Source organism: Crocuta crocuta, unplaced genomic scaffold (genome assembly GCF_008692635.1).
Source record: "Crocuta crocuta isolate KB4526 unplaced genomic scaffold, BGI_CrCroc_1.0 scaffold54, whole genome shotgun sequence".
NCBI classification, from domain to species: Eukaryota; Metazoa; Chordata; class Mammalia; order Carnivora; family Hyaenidae; genus Crocuta; species Crocuta crocuta.
The window spans coordinates 500,640-518,085 of NW_027530356.1; the positions used below are offsets into that span (position 1 = coordinate 500,640).

A 17,446-nucleotide genomic window follows, 5' to 3' on the forward strand; every position below is an offset into this window, starting at 1 on the left:
TTCCACCAGGGAGAGAGATTGAAGATAAAGGAGAAAAAGGAGTAATTGTGTGGGGAGGAANGAAGGGAAACATGTAGGTCACCAGTGGCTTGGTTGCCTTTTGTATGGGAAGAAAGGCAGGTGTGTCTTCTTTTGTGCAAGGAGGAAAAAAAAGAAAGTATGAGTGTGAATTCAAATAAATTTGTTGGTGTGTTAGCAGAAAGTTAAGGAAGTTCTGCTTTGATGACTCCAAGCATTTTAGGCTAGTACCGGTGATATAGAATGGTCAGATATACCTAACACATACACAATCATGAAATGATCATCTATAACAATTACTCATGTGTCAAAATTAAATTCCAAATGACATCTAGGTTACACTGATGTATGTAATCAGAACATATTAGCCCAAGAAAGTGTGTGCAGTTGTAACATATTGATTCTAGCATTTGTTTTCTCACATAAAAACCAAGAAAGCAGTGCTGTACTACCAATATTCCCAATGTCTGCTCAGAAGGACCGTCATTCAATAGACTTTTTGAGTTATAAACATATGGAATCCATGCTAGACCAAACTAATCCCAACCAAAAACTTCTGTAGTCATCCAGTAGTTTGAACATTGTTATTTGTCTAAAATTATCCTACAGGATTTGTTTGTGGAACAGACGCCAACTGATCGAATTGCATTGCTAGTTGCACTGGGAATGATGATTTTACAGAATGGTTGTGGAACAAGAAACTTGAAGGAACACAATCCTTCAAGGGTAGAAAGAGCCAGCGAAGTTGACATCTCACATGCGCATTCAAAGGCAATAAATACTGAAGTTTGTGGTAGAGATGGGAAAGTTCTCAGTGACAGTTCTTGTGAGTTGACAAAAATGTTATGGTTTTATTCAATCAATTATGCATTCTGCACTATGTATCAGAAGATGGCATGATGTTTAACCAAACAATCATGATGTTTAAAAATAGAGCCATTTGGATGAGTCCAGTGGTTCTCTAAAATGTTTAATAGGCCTTTATGATCTGCTCAGTTTGGTCCATTCAACAGCTCACAGAATTCTCGCTGAAACCTGGCAATGTATTCTAGTGCAAAGGTTCTCAAGGTGTGTCCCCATTAGCAATAGCACTAGTGTCACCTGGGAACTTGTTAGAAAGGCAAATTATTTCCAAGGCTTGTGGAATCAGATACTTCGGGGTTGGGGGACAGTGATCTGAATTTTGTAATCCCTCCAGATGATTTTGATGCATGCTAAAGTCTGAGGACCATTATTTTAGTGAATGGCCAGAAGTTAATAAACAGGAGCTCTGGGGTTTCCCAAAAAACATCAGCACTCAACTGTCAGTGAACTATTTTGGTGGATTACTTGGAAAACATTTTCTAGCATAATCTACTTTTCTCAAGAGAGTGATAGGGCGTCATAGCCACATGCATAGTTGGTGCATATATTTTTATAACCCTTTATATCTTACTTTGAAGCATGTTTTAAAATTCCAGTTGCCTGTTCTAAAATTCTGTTGGATTGGTTCTGTTAGGCAATTAAAAATCCCATTTGCTCCCTATCAAATGTGCTCACTGGCTGATAATTGTGTGAGCATATGTGAGTCCCACATATTCACATATTCAATAATTTTTTAAAAATGAGTCACCCCATTAATGCTGCTTCTTGGCAGTTTCACATTCAGAAAACAAATACACCACAAACTCACTCCAGTTTATGTAGTTGTTATTTCAATAGCAATAACAATAACAATACTTAACCCAAATGCCTACTGGCTCAATAGCTTCTAACCAGCTATTAGTAGGACCTCGCTACTCCCACAGCCACTCCTCATAATGTCATCAAGTCATACCAGACAGTATACTCTAGAGGCACTCCATGTGTTTTCAAAAGGCAGTATCTGCCTGTTAGTTCCCCCACTGCATGCTGTTCCCTGATTCTTGTGCACTCACTTCCATTTATTGACCTCTAAAATCATCTGAAGAACCCCAACTACACCATAACCTGTTATGAGTGTCAGCATTCATATCAAGGACCCTGGGTGTAGGTGTTGTGTAAGCGTCCAATCCTCAGGGTGTTAGAAGAGCATCACATCATCTATAAAAGTAGGGGTAAACTTTGTCCCTGAAACTATCTCACCTGTGTCAGAATGCCTACATGGTCTCTTCTTGGTCAGTTTTACCAGGTTCTGGCCCAATGCCAAAATCCTAAAGGATGAGACTGGTAAGAGACACCATAGCTTATACTTCATCTTCCTATTTCTCCTGTAACTGTTTTATTGCCTGATATGTATTTGAGAAGTTGTGAATTGAAGACAAATTCATTTCTTGTAGCATATCCTGCATAAATAGTTTAGAATCTTGTACTGGAATGTGAGAATTGAAAATTTAATGCTTTATGCTTAGTCTTTGGATACATGACCGAATCAAAAGCAGGAATATTCAATTATCTCAATTAACATTCTCTTAACAATTTCAGACAAAACTCCTTTCTCCTCTAAAAAAGTGTTTATATCTCTATAAATTGAGGCAAGCAAACAAGATACCAGTTTGTGAACAGTGTGTTAGTATTTCTTCATCTACTAATGTTCCATCGTGGATATGCAGATATCTGAATTATCAACATTCAGTTAGATGTGGCTCTAATAACACTGTCTAATATATACTAAGCATTCAGTACGTACCAGGCATTGTGCTAAAAATTATCCAATTTCATGTTCCAAACAATACTGTAAGTAGGTACTTTTCCCTATATATATAAAATTTAGAGGGACTGAGTACCTTCCCCCTGATGCCAAACCCTGATCCAATCAGAGCTGGATGAAGAGGAGAAAACTGGATGTGTCTTCCAGACATTGCAGGGAGATAAGTTTCACAGAAGGAATAGTGAATGAGATAGATAATGTGGAAATGAAATCGCTGCACAAAACTTTAGAGTAAAAATGTCATGTTACTTTTCTTTAAATTAATTTGGTTCCAAGTTTTTCTCACTAAGAGAATTCAGTCTCATGTATTTTTTTTCTGAGGGTGTGTGGACTATCCTCCCACTAAAAGGTGTTTATGAAGACTCATGGGGAATGTTACAAAATATAAAAACTTGAGGAAAAGCTCATAGACCGAGATCCTGTAGTCATCTGGAAAGCAGGAGAATATGGTGTTCTATATGTGAATCGCCCAGGCCACAGTACCAAATAAACATTTCAGGCATACATGTGGATCCCTTTACCTCTGCATCACAGAAAGGGAGTGCATGACTTAAGATGAGCCAATTTTGACTCCTTCAAATTTTTTATTTCATCTTTCTAGAATGATCTAGGTAACATCCATTCAAAGCATCAGTTTTGCAAACAAAGACCTGCTCTTTTCTTCTGCATACAGAGATCCCTATCACCGGGACAGGATTTATCCAGAACATAAAATGGCAAGCCCTGATGAAAAGAGCTGTTGCATCCAACACTTTTTGTAAGAAGGAAAAGTAACCTTCATGTGGAAATAGTCCTCATGTTATTAGATTTCACTGCGTCTTTATCCCTTTTGGTTCCGTTAGGATAGTATCTGTGCAGTTCTGATATAGGATGACCTGTTCTTTGGAATATCCCTCATTGAAATCAACCATATCTAAGAGGCATCATAAATAATTATTAGTTAACTACACAATGAAAATTTAAAAAATAAAGTCACATATGAAAAATTATTTCATAGGTAACACTGTCTTAGTCTATTCATAGACTTAGTGTTATCATAGAACACCATAGACTGAGTAGCTTATTTACAACAGAGGTGTATTTCTCACTGTTCTGAAGTATGGGAGGTCTAATATCAAGTCCTGGCAGATTAAGAGTCTGGTGAGGGTCCACTTCCTGATGGCTGTTTCCTTGCTGAATTTTTACATGGTGAAAGGACAAGGTTGTTTTCTGGCACTTCTCGTAAAAGGGCACCATTGTCATGAGGCTCCACTCTCATGACCTAATCCTATCCCAAAGGCCACCACCAAATACTTTCACACTGGGGATTTCAACATTTGAATTTTGAAGAACACAGACATTCAGTCTATAGCAAACATAAATCAAGAAACATCGCCTGTTAAATAATGTGGTAGGTTGTAAAAAAAAAAAAACATGTCCACAATATTTTATAGCACCTTTGATTAAGGAGGGGGATCTCTTTCAACATCCCTTGAATATGGATTTAGCCATATGTCTTGGATTGGCAAGTGGGATGTTACAAACTTGTTGTAAGCAGAGGCTTGAAAAGTGCTTCTGCATAAGCATGTGTTTCCCGGCTGCTTTTGAAACTCATCCATCATCTAAAGAAGCTAGTGAGTCATGAGTAAGTCCAGACACAGAAGCCTGTTTTAAAAAGAAAAGTGGTGTGGCTTTTTCCATTGGAGTGGACTGAATCTTCTACATGGAAAGCCACACAGTTTTTAAGGGAGCAGGAGAATTATAGACTGAAAGAGACTGAAACAGTTGAAGATGAAAAGATACTTCTGTCTCCAACCTTCTGTAGGTAGGCAAAAGGCTACAAATGCTACTCAGTTGGAAACACAGGTATTTTATTAAGAAAAAAAAAAAAATCAGATGGCAGAGCCAAAATCTCAGAAGGCAGAACCAAGGAGAACAATGCACTAGAAAATAGAGAGCCACTGCTAGAGAGCAGACTACTCTCTGTCCCCACAGTAAGAGGAATTGGTAACACGTGCCTGACACGTGCCCATCTCAATGCTAAAATTGCTAATAACCAACGACTGCTATGAGGATTCCATGAGTTTATTATGATTATTTTGTTTACAAATTTTTTTAACATTTAGTTTTGAGAGACAGAGAGAGACAGATCATGAGCAGGGGAGGGGCAGAGAGAGAGGGAGATACAGAATCTGAAGCAGGCTCCAGGTTCTGAGCTGTCAGCACAGAGCCCGACACGGGGCTCGAACCCACGAACTGTGAGATCATGTCCTAAGCCGAAGTCGGATGCTCAACCAACTGAGCCACCCAGGCACAGCTGTTAGGGTTATTTTGATCTTGGCTCACTATTGACTGTTACCTGTATCTTTTTAGTTTTGAAGTTTTTGAATCAAGAGGAGCTATAGTCCTGTATCCTCACATAAGGATTCACTTTTGTATTCACTCATTTCAGTAATCACAAAAGATTCAGATCACTTGATACTGGACTTGAACCTGATGCTGTAATTGAAAGAGACCTTTGCGAGTCCTAATAGGGCTGAGGATATTTGGCATACGGGGCGGATGAAATAATTGTGACTATTATTATTAATGGTTACATTAATTGTGACTTTATACAATGTCACAATAATATATTATGCTGCAAATAAATAATATTTTACAGTGATTCCCATAAAGAAATTGAGCCTATTTTTCCATTCCTTGAATCTGGACTTGACTATGTGACTTGCTTTGTGCATTGGGACATGAGTAAGTATAACTGAAGCAGAGGCTTGAAATGAGCTTGGACATTTGAGCTTGCTTTCTTGATGCTTTTGTAACATAGTCATTATGTGTAGAAGCTTTGGCTAGCCTCTTAGATGATGTAAAATATGTGGCTTGCTGCTCCTATTGCCTTGGACAACAGCTAGACATATGAATGAGGCTATCTGGGATGAGACGGTCCCCAAGCAATCTGTTAACTGACTGCCCTTGCAATAGTGAACTAGGTCTTGACCTGGAGAACTAATTGTACAGCAGAATCCTGGGCTAAATGAAATGATCTCTGCAAGTTCTTAAATTGTGGTGTGGTTTATTATGCAGAAAAAAATTATACAAATAATCTTAGTGAAAGAAAACTTTATTTAAATATTCTCAGTGATAGTTGTTTAATTTTGCTGAAAGCTGGCAAAACTTATGGCCAGACTTCAAAGTACATATAGTCCTAGAAAGAAAATGAAAAATAAATGTGATTAGATTGATTTTTGAGGTACAGGCCTTAGACATGAGAGTGATTTTGGGGTCCTGTGTTATAATAATGTGCTAATAAAACCTATTAAAGGAGAATTCTGATGAGCAAAAGACAACTTCTAAGGGAATAAGAATGAATATTTGTCTACTCTTGAACACGCCAAAATAATAAATTTGGATATAAAGGCCCTAAAGAACAGCAACCAGTTCTACTTCATTTTTTATGTATGTTTTCATAATATATACTAAATATAAAAAAGTTTAGGAATAGAGAAGAAAAAAAAGTTGTATTTCCAATCCCCCCAAAATCTACAACTAATATTTTGATTCAAATTCTTTCCAGACACACAATTGGTATTATAATATGCTTATTATATTACCACTACTATTTTTACTGCATAATATACACTGAGTATTTGTGCCACTAAAATTCGTTTAGTTTTGAGTCTAACATTCTGTTTTAGAGATATCTCATAGTGTGTTTTTAATAAATCTCTTACTTTAAATTTTAGGTTGTTTTAGCTTTCTTAATTTATTAGAGTGATGTTTGTTACATCGAGGACACATTGCTGTTTCCAAGAGTACACATAATTAATCATGTGCATTTGTATTAGGTTTTTTAGAAGAAAGTAATGCATATAAAATATATGAACATTAAAAATTTTAATGGGTGTTTTCAGTTTGTTTTCTAAATTGTACCTATAGCTCATGATTACCTGATTTCCTAAACTTTCATCAGCATTGAGATTTTGTCATTAGACAAAATGAAATTTTGTTTTTAATTAGAAAAATGAAAAATTGGTTTTTTTCTTTCCTGCTTTCTTCTTGTTTTTGAAAACATTTTCTTATGGTTATTGGTTATTTATATTCACTCTTTAATAGATACATTAATTACTTTTTTATATTCTTTTTCCATTTCTGTTGGGAATTTGATATTTTTCTTCTCATTTAAATAAAATTGATATTAATATAAGGATATTACTCCTTGGTCATATTCGAAGCACATATTTCCTTACTTTATTGTTTGCTATTAAATATTTAATATTATAATTTGTTTTAAGGTACAGAAGTTTAAGATATTATAATTTAGTAGTCTGTTACTTTGCAATTTATTTACTTTTAAAATTCTTTTCCATATAGAGACCAGGGGTGGGTGCTGTTTATTCATTTATCTTTGGTCAATAATTTGCCATCTCCTTCCTTATGTTTTCCTTGGGTTTGTTCTGTTCATTTACTAACTTTTTAGAGATGAATACTTAGCTCATTAATTTTCCACTTTTCTTCAGTAAGTATTTACCGTTATACATTGCTCTTTAACTTTACTTGCATCCCAAAAGTTTTGGTTTGTAATATTTTAGTTATTATAAAATTTTATATATTTAAAATTTTTATTATGTGTTACATTTTACTCCTTAGTCATGTACACATTTCCATATATACAAAATATTTTAAAATATTTATCTTTACCTATTTCTATTTTAATGTTATTTGCTGTGACACCAAGGTCCAAGTATTACCAGTTCCCTGAAATTTGTTGAGACTTACATCTTGGCCCATTATGAAAATAATTCTTGAAAAAACCTTTTTTTGAGAACAACTTATTTATCTACTTGTGTAACACAAAGTTCTACATGCATCCATTAAATCAACCTTGTTACTTTTTTGTTCAAATTTTAAATGATTTTACTAAATTTCTGATTCCTACAACGAATACAACTTGAAAGGGGTGCAAAATTTCCCACTATGATGATGAACTTGTCATTCTCTAACAAAATAATTTTTCTCAATGTTAAACATGAGAAATATTGTATAACATTGATCTTAGGGGCACAAAAATCAAGAATTATCATGTTTCTTTTGAATGGAACTTTTATTATAATGTAGTCACCGTCTCTATCTCTGTCTCTAATGTTTTTATGGTATTAAAATCTAATTTTTTGATATTACCCTAGCTTTAATAGCCTTTTTGGTTAGTATTTTTCTGTTATACATTTACCCATCTTTTCTTTCTTTCCATTTTTTTTTCATTAATTTTGATTTGTCGACTATTAAGAACCTAGGGATAATTTAAAAATCTAATTTAGGGGCACCTGGGTGGCTTAGTCAGTTGGACATCCAACCTCTGCTCAGGTTATGATCTCGTGGTTGGTGGGTTCAAGCATCACAACGGGCACTGTGCTGACAGCTCAGGGCTTGGAGCCTGTTTCAGACTCTGTGTCTCCCTCTCTCTCTCTGCCCCTCCCCCACTCATGCTTTGTCTCTCTCTCTCTCTTAAAAAATGAATAAACATTTTAAAAAATGTTAAAAATCTAATTTAGCAATTTCTATTTTTTAACTTGCAAGTTTTTCCCATTTATATTTATTGTGATTATTGTAAAAATTATATAGAATATATTAAATTAATATTTGATATAACTGAATAATTATTTTCTATTTCTGTTTGTCCCAATTTTCTCTATGCTTTTCTCTCCTCCCCTTCCCTCCACCGAATAGGTTTTGTTTGTTTGTTTGCTTTCTTGTATTTTATTACCATTTTTCCACTATACTAGTTTGAAATTTACAGTCTTTTTGTTACTTCAGTCATTACCCATGACATTTTAACATGCATATTTTACTTATCTCCTGAACAATACAAAGACCTTAAGACCATTTAAATTCTAATAACTTCTGATAACTCATACATTTTTATTAGCTAAGTATTTTTGTTTTACTTTTTTTTTGCAAAAAATTACATATTTGCTATTATTTTTTATTTATTTTTTAAATGTTTATTTATTTTTGAGAGACAGAGACAGACAGAGGGTGAGCAGGGGAGGGGCAGAGAGAGATGGAGACACAGAATCTGAAGCAGGCTCCAGGCTCTGAGCTGTCAGCACAGAACCCGACATGAGGCTTGAACCCACAAACCGTGAACTCATGACCTGAGCCAAAGTTTGTGGCTTAAAGAACTGAGCCACCCAGGAGCCCCACTATTATTTTGTTATTAAAAACATGTTTACATTCACAAATATGGTTAGCATTTTATTTGCTCATGAATATTATTGAACTTCAGATGTACCTTTTCAGAGCATGCTTCTTCTTCCTGAAGTGCTATAAACACTTTACAACAATCTATGTGTTGTAAAATTCTGGGTTTCTTAAAATGCAAATGTATTTATTTTACTTTCACCTTTAAGATACAGTCTTGAAGAAATAGAATTTGAGAGTTCAGATTGTTTTTAAATCAGTATTTTGAAGATATAATTCTGTCTTCTGGCTTTCAGTGTTTCTGTTGAGAAGTCAATTGTCAGTCTCATTGCTTACAGGTGATTTGTCTTTCCTTTGTGGTTACTTATTTTTCTCTGCTTTTCTGCTTCACTCCTAACATCTATATATAGATGTTAATTTTAAATTATATTACTTGGGATATTTGCCCTTTATGCACTGAATTCATATTTCTTGGTTCTGAAAATTTTTTAGGAGTTACCTGTTCACATATCTTATTTGTGACTCTTGATTTTCATATTGTTTTGTCTCTATTACATCATGAATCATTTTCTCTACAGTACTTCTTTGTTCCCTAACTTTCTCTTCAACTATATTCAATCTACTACTTAATCTGTTTTTTTCCTGTTTCTCCAAATTTTAGTACTATTTATGAGGCAATGTGTGACCCAGCCCTGCATATGTCTCTTGCCATTTCCTACCATTTTATTATATTTAGAGAATGAAGGTAATTTCTTATGTTCATTTTGCCCCTAAGGCCCTAATATAATCAAGAGCAGTATTTTCCTTTTTAAAATACCTACATATCTATAGTTTCCAAATTAACAATGATTACAAAAAGATAGTTATAAAATTTTAAATCATAGGAAATAACAGTAAGTTACAATTAACAAGCCATTTTATTCCTATTTTCAGCAAGTTAGTCTTGTTCTTCCATCAAGGCAAGGATTTTAACTTCAGTGATCACGTTTACAGGACACTCTAGTTTTTACATCTTTTGCAATGTGAAGACTGAATCCATGATATGATTTTGAGGACTTGGAACTAGACCAAAAAGTACAATTTGCAATCAATGTAGATGATTTGAGCAAAAATATTAGCAAAGGCACAATGGTAATATCAGAAAATATAGTTTTAAGCTAAATAAAATAAAAATAGACTCACAATGAGAAAACTTGCTCCAAGCATCAGTGCTTTTATCTTAACATCAAGATTAAATGGAAACTGGATTCCAAATTTATCAGCATTGGTGATCATAAATCCAGCCCACTTTTTTGAAATTTTGCCAAGAACTATTTCTTCATCCAGAGACAATAACTAAAAGAAAAAATATATATGTATATATTATATGTATATATATATCATTTTAGATTTTAAAAATATCTGAAATAAAAAATAGATATTCCTACCTAAATTTTAGTAATTAAATATGACCCATATGAGTTATAATCATGCTGGTCACATCCTAAAATAAAAAGAATGTGCAATATGGACACATAATAACTTGGAAAAAACACGTACAGACAATATCTATCTAGAAACAACTATGATAATATCTATCTATCTGTCTAAAATATATAATGTGCACTATGGACACATAATAACTTGGAAAAAACATCTACAGACAGTATCTATCAATCAAATTGATTGTATACAACTGATTATACAGTCCACCCTTGAATGACACAGGGGTTAGAGGTGCTAACACCCCTGGGCAGTTGAAAATCTGCATATAACAATTGATCCCCAAAATCTTAACCACTAAAAGCCTATTATTGACTAGAAGTCTTATTGATAACATAAAGTCAATTAATATGTTATATGTATTATATACTGTATTCTTACAATAAAGTAAGCTAGAAAAAGGAAAATGTTATTAAGAAAATCATAAAGAAGAGAGAATATGTTTATGCTACTGTACTTGTGTTTATTGGAAAAAGTCTGCATATAAGTGGGCCAGTGCATTTCAAACCTGTGTTGTTCAAAGGCCAGCTATATATGATATATGTTATTTTATATATGATAACATACATTACATATAAATTATATCAATATATATGCTTACTATATAATTGCTTAAATTGGACCTGAGAATCAATTTAACTCTAAATGAAAGCCACTAGTTTTTCCACTCTTTTACACAGTTAGCTCTTTCTTAAAAGATCTTAATTTTCTGAATCCCTCTACCCTTTCTCATCCCATTTTCTCCCTACTCATCTAAATCAACTAGAACATCACTTCTCATACCAACTAATATTTATCTCTCAATATAAAAGATATTCATATAAGACAATATTTATATAAGACAGTATTTATATAAGACAATATACTTATCTGTTGTAACTCTTAGTATTTGTCTGGTAATGAATGCCATGGAGGAAAAGGTAGGCTGATGTAATGGAATACAGTTGGGAGATAATAAGCAGGCTAAAAGAATGGAGGTGAGGGCAGTGATTTTACAGGAAGCCTCTTTGGCAAAGCACCGTTTAAGTTGAGACTTAGAGGATCAGTAGGAATTAGTGATCAGAGGAGTAGGGAGAGGGACGGCGTCCTAGAGAGAGTCAGCAACAGGTGAAAAGGCCCTGAGTTGGGTAGGGCTGGAGCAAAGTGAGGGCTGGAGCTAGTTGCAGAAAATTAATAAGAAAAGAGAGGTATACAGAGATGGATCATACATAGTCTTGTAAGAAATGTTAAGGAATTTGGGAAAAGAAAAATATGGAAGGGTTTTGTGAAACTGTCAAAATTTCTCCAGTATTTTCATAACTAACTGACAATGCCACTCTTCCTCATCATCAGCCTAATGTCTTATATTTTACATTGCAAAGAAAATAGAAACTACTGGATGGGAACTGACTAATTCCTAGAAAGTCATCTTACCTAATAACATGAATAGTCAATTAACACATGTTTTNCTCTCCAGTATTTTCATAACTAACTGACAATGCCACTTCCTCTTCCTCATCATCAGCCTAATGTCTTATATTTTACATTGCAAAGAAAATAGAAACTACTGGATGGGAACTGACTAATTCCTAGAAAGTCATCTTACCTAATAACATGAATAGTCAATTAACACATGTTTTGTAGGTTATATTTTTCATATACTGTATTTTTTTTTTATTTTAGAAAGAGAGAGAATGCACATGTGGGGGGAGTAGAGCAGAGAGAGAAAGAGAGAGATTTTAAAAAAATGTTTATCTATTTTTGAGAGAGAGAGAGAGTGCTAGTGGTGGAAAGAGAGGGAGACACAGAATCTGAAGCAGGCTCCAGGATCTGAGCTGTCAGCACAGATCCTGACACGGGGCTTGAACCCACCAACTGCAAGTTCATGACCTGACCTGAAGTCAGACACTCAACCTACTGAGCCACCAGGCACCCCAAAAGAGAGAGAGAATCTTAAGCAGGCTCCATGCTTAGTGTGGAGCCTGACGTGGGGTACAATCCCACAACCCTGGGATCATGACTTGAGCTGAAATCAAGAGCCACCAACTGACTGAGCCACCACTGGTGCCCTTCCTATACTATATTTTTACAACAAGTAAGCTAGAGAAAAGAAAATGTTATTGAGAAAGTCATAAGGAAAATACATTTACATTAGTGTAGATAGATAGATGATAGATAGATAGAAGGATAGATCGATAGATAGATAGATAGGGACAGAGAGAGAGAAATATCTACATATAAGTGGACACAGGAAGTATTCTATCCATACCAACACTCCTTACATCCTTCGACAATGACTATGATGAATAGACTCTTTCTGTGCCTATTTGAAGCTTATTTCCTAGGAACATGTGTATTAGGCCCAACACCAAGTAAGAGACAGGATTCATCAAATATTTAATCTCTGCTGTTTCTCCACACTTTCCCTCCCATTTGGCTCCTTTCCTTTAAAATCAAAACATGCTAAGAATATACCTTTCATAAAAATACTTTCCCATGCTCCCTGTGCCCCCATTCAGCCAGGAACAGAATNACTATATTTTTACAACAAGTAAGCTAGAGAAAAGAAAATGTTATTGAGAAAGTCATAAAGAAAATACATTTACATTAGTGTAGATAGATAGATAGATGATAGATACATAGAAGGATAGATCGATAGATAGATAGATAGGGACAGAGAGAGAGAAATATCTACATATAAGTGGACACAGGAAGTATTCTATCCATACCAACACTCCTTACATCCTTCGACAATGACTATGATGAATAGACTCTTTCTGTGCCTATTTGAAGCTTATTTCCTAGGAACATGTGTATTAGGCCCAACACCAAGTAAGAGACAGGATTCATCAAATATTTAATCTCTGCTGTTTCTCCACACTTTCCCTCCCATTTGGCTCCTTTCCTTTAAAATCAAAACATGCTAAGAATATACCTTTCATAAAAATACTTTCCCATGCTCCCTGTGCCCCCATTCAGCCAGGAACAGAATTAGGGTAAAGCAGTGAGATAAGTCATACAAGTGCATAGTCAGTTTCTGCCTTAAATTTTTGTTTATAAATTTGTTCATAATGGATTTGCAATAATTTTTATTTTAAAAAATATTACATCCAAGTATCATTTATCTTAACTATTAAGGTTTTTGGTGCTTCTTAAATTTTGTTCCCTAGATGAATGGTTATTTCCCTTACCGTAGTCCCTGGTCCTGTAACTAGTTACTCCTTTATCTCTTTCCTCTTCTTCGTAACCAAGTGTATTGAAAGGGCTGCCCACACTCATTCACAGAATTACTTTTTCACAGAATTGTGACTTCCCTTTCTTGTTCATTCTTAGAGCTTACCCAAAGAGTGCCAGCTATAAAATGACTTTCATACTTAGAAGAAAGTGTTTAATACACCTTACAGAAAGTTCTCATGATATCTGAATAAAGTAGGATTTATTATATCATGTGAGATATAAAATAACACATGGAAAACATTTTATTTTTTGATATCATTAATAATGAATCACTGTAGCTTTGGCTTCTAGAGTTTTATGCATAGGCCACTCTGTTCCATTGGTTTTCAACTTGAAATACAAAAGAGTAGAGTCCTGTGTGCTCATTATTCAGGTTTATCAAACTAACCATGTTATTGTCATAATTCATTTGCTTAAAATATGTTTTACTTAATCAGTACATGCTGGTGCCAATCAGAATAAGTATCACTAAACTGAATTAACATAATTCTAGAGAAGGAAAAAAATCAGGTAGATATGATTTCAGAGTTAAAGAAAAAAACAAGCAAACATGTCCTTATTAAAAGACTGAGAAACAGTACTTTTTTCAAATCAAATATTTTATGAAATCAACAATATTCTTAGGAATATTGCTTAGTTAAATATGGATTCTTAAGCAACATTCCTAAGTGTAGTGAGTTGCTTAGTTTTGTTAACTATATTTAGTATTTTTAGTAATTAACTTCCCAAATTATTATCTGATTATTATCTGAATATTGGCCACAATCTGAGAAATGTATCAGTAAGCACATAAACATTTAACAAAATTGTATCATAACCCGGTTTCAAATTTTATAAAAATTAACATGAATATATTATTTATAATTAATGCCCAATTATGTCATTGTTCATTGCAATAAAGCTTAATTTTCTCTTTCAATATTCCTTGAAATATTAAATACCATACTTGTTTAATAACTACATACTTGAAATACAGCTTCAAAAGATGCCTATGGAGCGCCTGGGTGGCTCAGTCAGTTAAGCATCCACTTCAGCTAAGGTCATGGTTTTGTGGTTTGTGAGTTCGAGCCCTGTGCTGATAGCTGTGCTGATAGCTCGGAGCCTGGAGTCTGTTTCAGATTCTGTGTCTACCTCTCTCTCTGACCCTCCCCTGCTCGTACTTTCTCTGTGTCTCTCAAAAATAAATAAATGTAAAAAAAAAATGTTTAAAGATGCCTTATAATCACATAAGTGTGTAAGACTCAATGAAGCAAGGAAACTATGTGTTAGAAATTCAGTTTAAAAAATAAATAGTTATAACATGATAACATGTTTTTATCTTATTTTAATCAGATTTATTAATGTATTAGAAAATACTCAAATAACCAATTTGAACATGATTATCTTAAAATATATTACTCACATTAAAATTTAGATCCTTGAGACAGCTGGAAACCACACATGGCCCTCTGATTTTCATTACATCCTCCTTATTCTCATTTTTTATTTCAAACATTGGCAAAAATGGGTGAAAGTATTGATACACATATCCAATTTTTTCACCAGGAGGAGCTTCAACTTTTAGCTACAAATGATTGAGAAATGTAGTATTGATCAATGAGATTTGTTTTGATTTGTAAGCAACAAATCAGTTACATACTACTCATTAGTGTTTTGTATATGTGAACATAACTTTCTGTGTTTAAAGCATGCCCTATATTTTGGGAATGGACACGGAAGTGAAAAAACCGAGGATTTAGATATTGAAACCTCCAAATTGAGACCTGATGTAATCTTCAAGTTACATTGTTTTATTTTTAAAAATTATAGAATATCTGCCAATTGTGTTAAAAAGACACATGTATACCGTACAAATATACATTTGGGATCCCACTTAGTGATAGCGCAAAGGACCAGTCTGAGAAACACTGCTGAAAATGGGATTGAACTTCACAGCCCCTAATTCGTTGGCACTCCATTCAAAGGCTGAAAAGTGCGTGCAGAGGAATGCAAATAAAAACCACAATATTTTAGAATAGAAAACTTTTTTTTAAATGTTTTATTTATTTCTAGGAGAGAGACAGCGTGAGCAGGGGAGGGTCAGAGAGAGAGGGAGTCACAGACTGAAACAGGCTCCAGGCTCTGAGCTGGCAGTCAGCACAGAGCCCGACGCGGGGCTCGAACCCACGAACCGCGAGATCATGACCTAAGCGAAAGTCGGACGCTTAACCGACTAAGCCACCCAGGCACCCCTAGAATAGAAAACTTCTGAAGACCTAAATATCTTGTGATCTTCATTGCCTGAAAAATATTTACAGTGTTTTATATTATTCTCACTCTGCAGGTATATATATACATATATATAATTCTTTAACATAGTTCATTCTGGAAATTTCTTTGTAGCCAAACCCAATGCTTTAACATACGCTCAGTGTTGAGGCTTTTTTGAAAGAATTCAAATACATTCTAAATCATGTAGAAACAATATTTACTGACCTTTTGTACAGAGCAGTTTCTCCAGCAACAACTACTTCTTAGAGTTCTTTGGATAGTAATGACATCACGGCCTACATTATCATAAATTGTCATGGTAAAAGGTCTTGATGGTCCACAGAGGTATCGCAGGAAACAATTACTTCTGTCTTCTGCAAAATAAATTCTCTGTCCTTGACTGTTCGTAACTTCATATTTTTTGCTAGTTGCAAAACAACTGAGAACTAAAGAATCAAACAATGTGGCATTTTATTAGTGATGGGAGACCTGTAAATTGCCTATTAAATTACCTGCAAATATGCAACTTATCTTTGATAATAAACTACTTGGTTCTAAGTCACTTATCTTCACTGCTATCTTAGTTTTGCCTTAAAAAACTAAAAGAGGTGTGCTAGCTATTCTCTGATCCCTTTTACTGCTAAAATTCCATACATAGCTTTTTAAAAAATCATTTTGAATTTCTGAGAAATCAACCCTATTTACTGTCATTTTACTATTGTGTTTTGAGTTATATTAAATTCTGCTCCTCTTCATCTTTTCTTCCTGAGGACAGGAAAAAGACATTCAGTCTTGAATCTGGATAGTAGAACCGAAGAAAAAGTATTTTACTGATGCTTAGTTGAAGGAGACAGTAAACACTTGTATATCATCCACATAAGATAATAATCAAATTCATCTCTTGTGCAAGCAAATGGAAATATTATCTTTTGTCCTAATCATTTTACTTCTGTGATCATACAGAGAAAACAGTCCTAATTTTTTTAAAGTGCTTTCTTTACCAAATGTTCACTTTTGCTCTACTTAGAAAAGGAAAAGTAAAATGGAAACAAAGTAAATACCCAACACAAGGCAATAATAGTATCCCCTTTGAGGATTATTGTGTTGCTTTCTAAAATTTTGGGTTTTAATTATGGAGGTTCCTGAAAAGACTAAAAATAGAACTACCCTATGACCCAGCAATTGCACTCCTGGGTGTTTACTCAAAAGATACAAAAATACTGATTTGAAGGGGCATATGCACCCCAGTGCTTATGGCAGCACTATAAACAATAGCCCACCTATGGAAAAAAGTCTAAGTGTCTATCAACTGATGAATGAATAAACAAGATGTAGTATGTATATATATGTATATGGATATAATGGAATTATGCAATTATATAATTATATATGTATATAATATATGTATTATATATATATAACATATATATATAATGGAATATTACTCAGCCATCAAAAAGAATGAAATCTTGCCATTTGCAATGACATGGATGAAGCTAGAGTTTATTTGCTAGGTGAAATAAGTCATTGCCAGATAAAGACAAATACCATATGATTTCACTCATATTGCAATTTAAGACACAAAACAAATGAACATAGAGGAAAGAGCAACAAAAAGAAAGAAGGAAGCAAACCATA

The 17,446-nt window shown here is 34.1% G+C and overlaps 1 protein-coding gene across 2 annotated transcripts in view; it reads right to left on the reverse strand.

The window, feature by feature from the left end:
* Nucleotides 1-5,802: 5,802 nt before the first annotated feature.
* The window catches only part of LOC144233054 (phospholipid scramblase 1-like), a 31,544-nt gene continuing 19,900 nt past the window's right edge, over nt 5,803-17,446 (reverse strand). For both annotated transcript variants that reach the window (XM_077765849.1, XM_077765848.1), the window contains exons 4-7: nt 16,034-16,254; nt 14,961-15,122; nt 10,043-10,195; nt 5,803-5,867 (exon numbers count right to left, since the gene is read on the reverse strand). In XM_077765849.1, the coding sequence (XP_077621975.1) occupies nt 5,838-5,867; nt 10,043-10,195; nt 14,961-15,122; nt 16,034-16,254 (566 nt within the window). In that variant the 3' untranslated portion in view covers nt 5,803-5,837. The remainder of the gene's footprint in view (nt 5,868-10,042; nt 10,196-14,960; nt 15,123-16,033; nt 16,255-17,446) is intronic.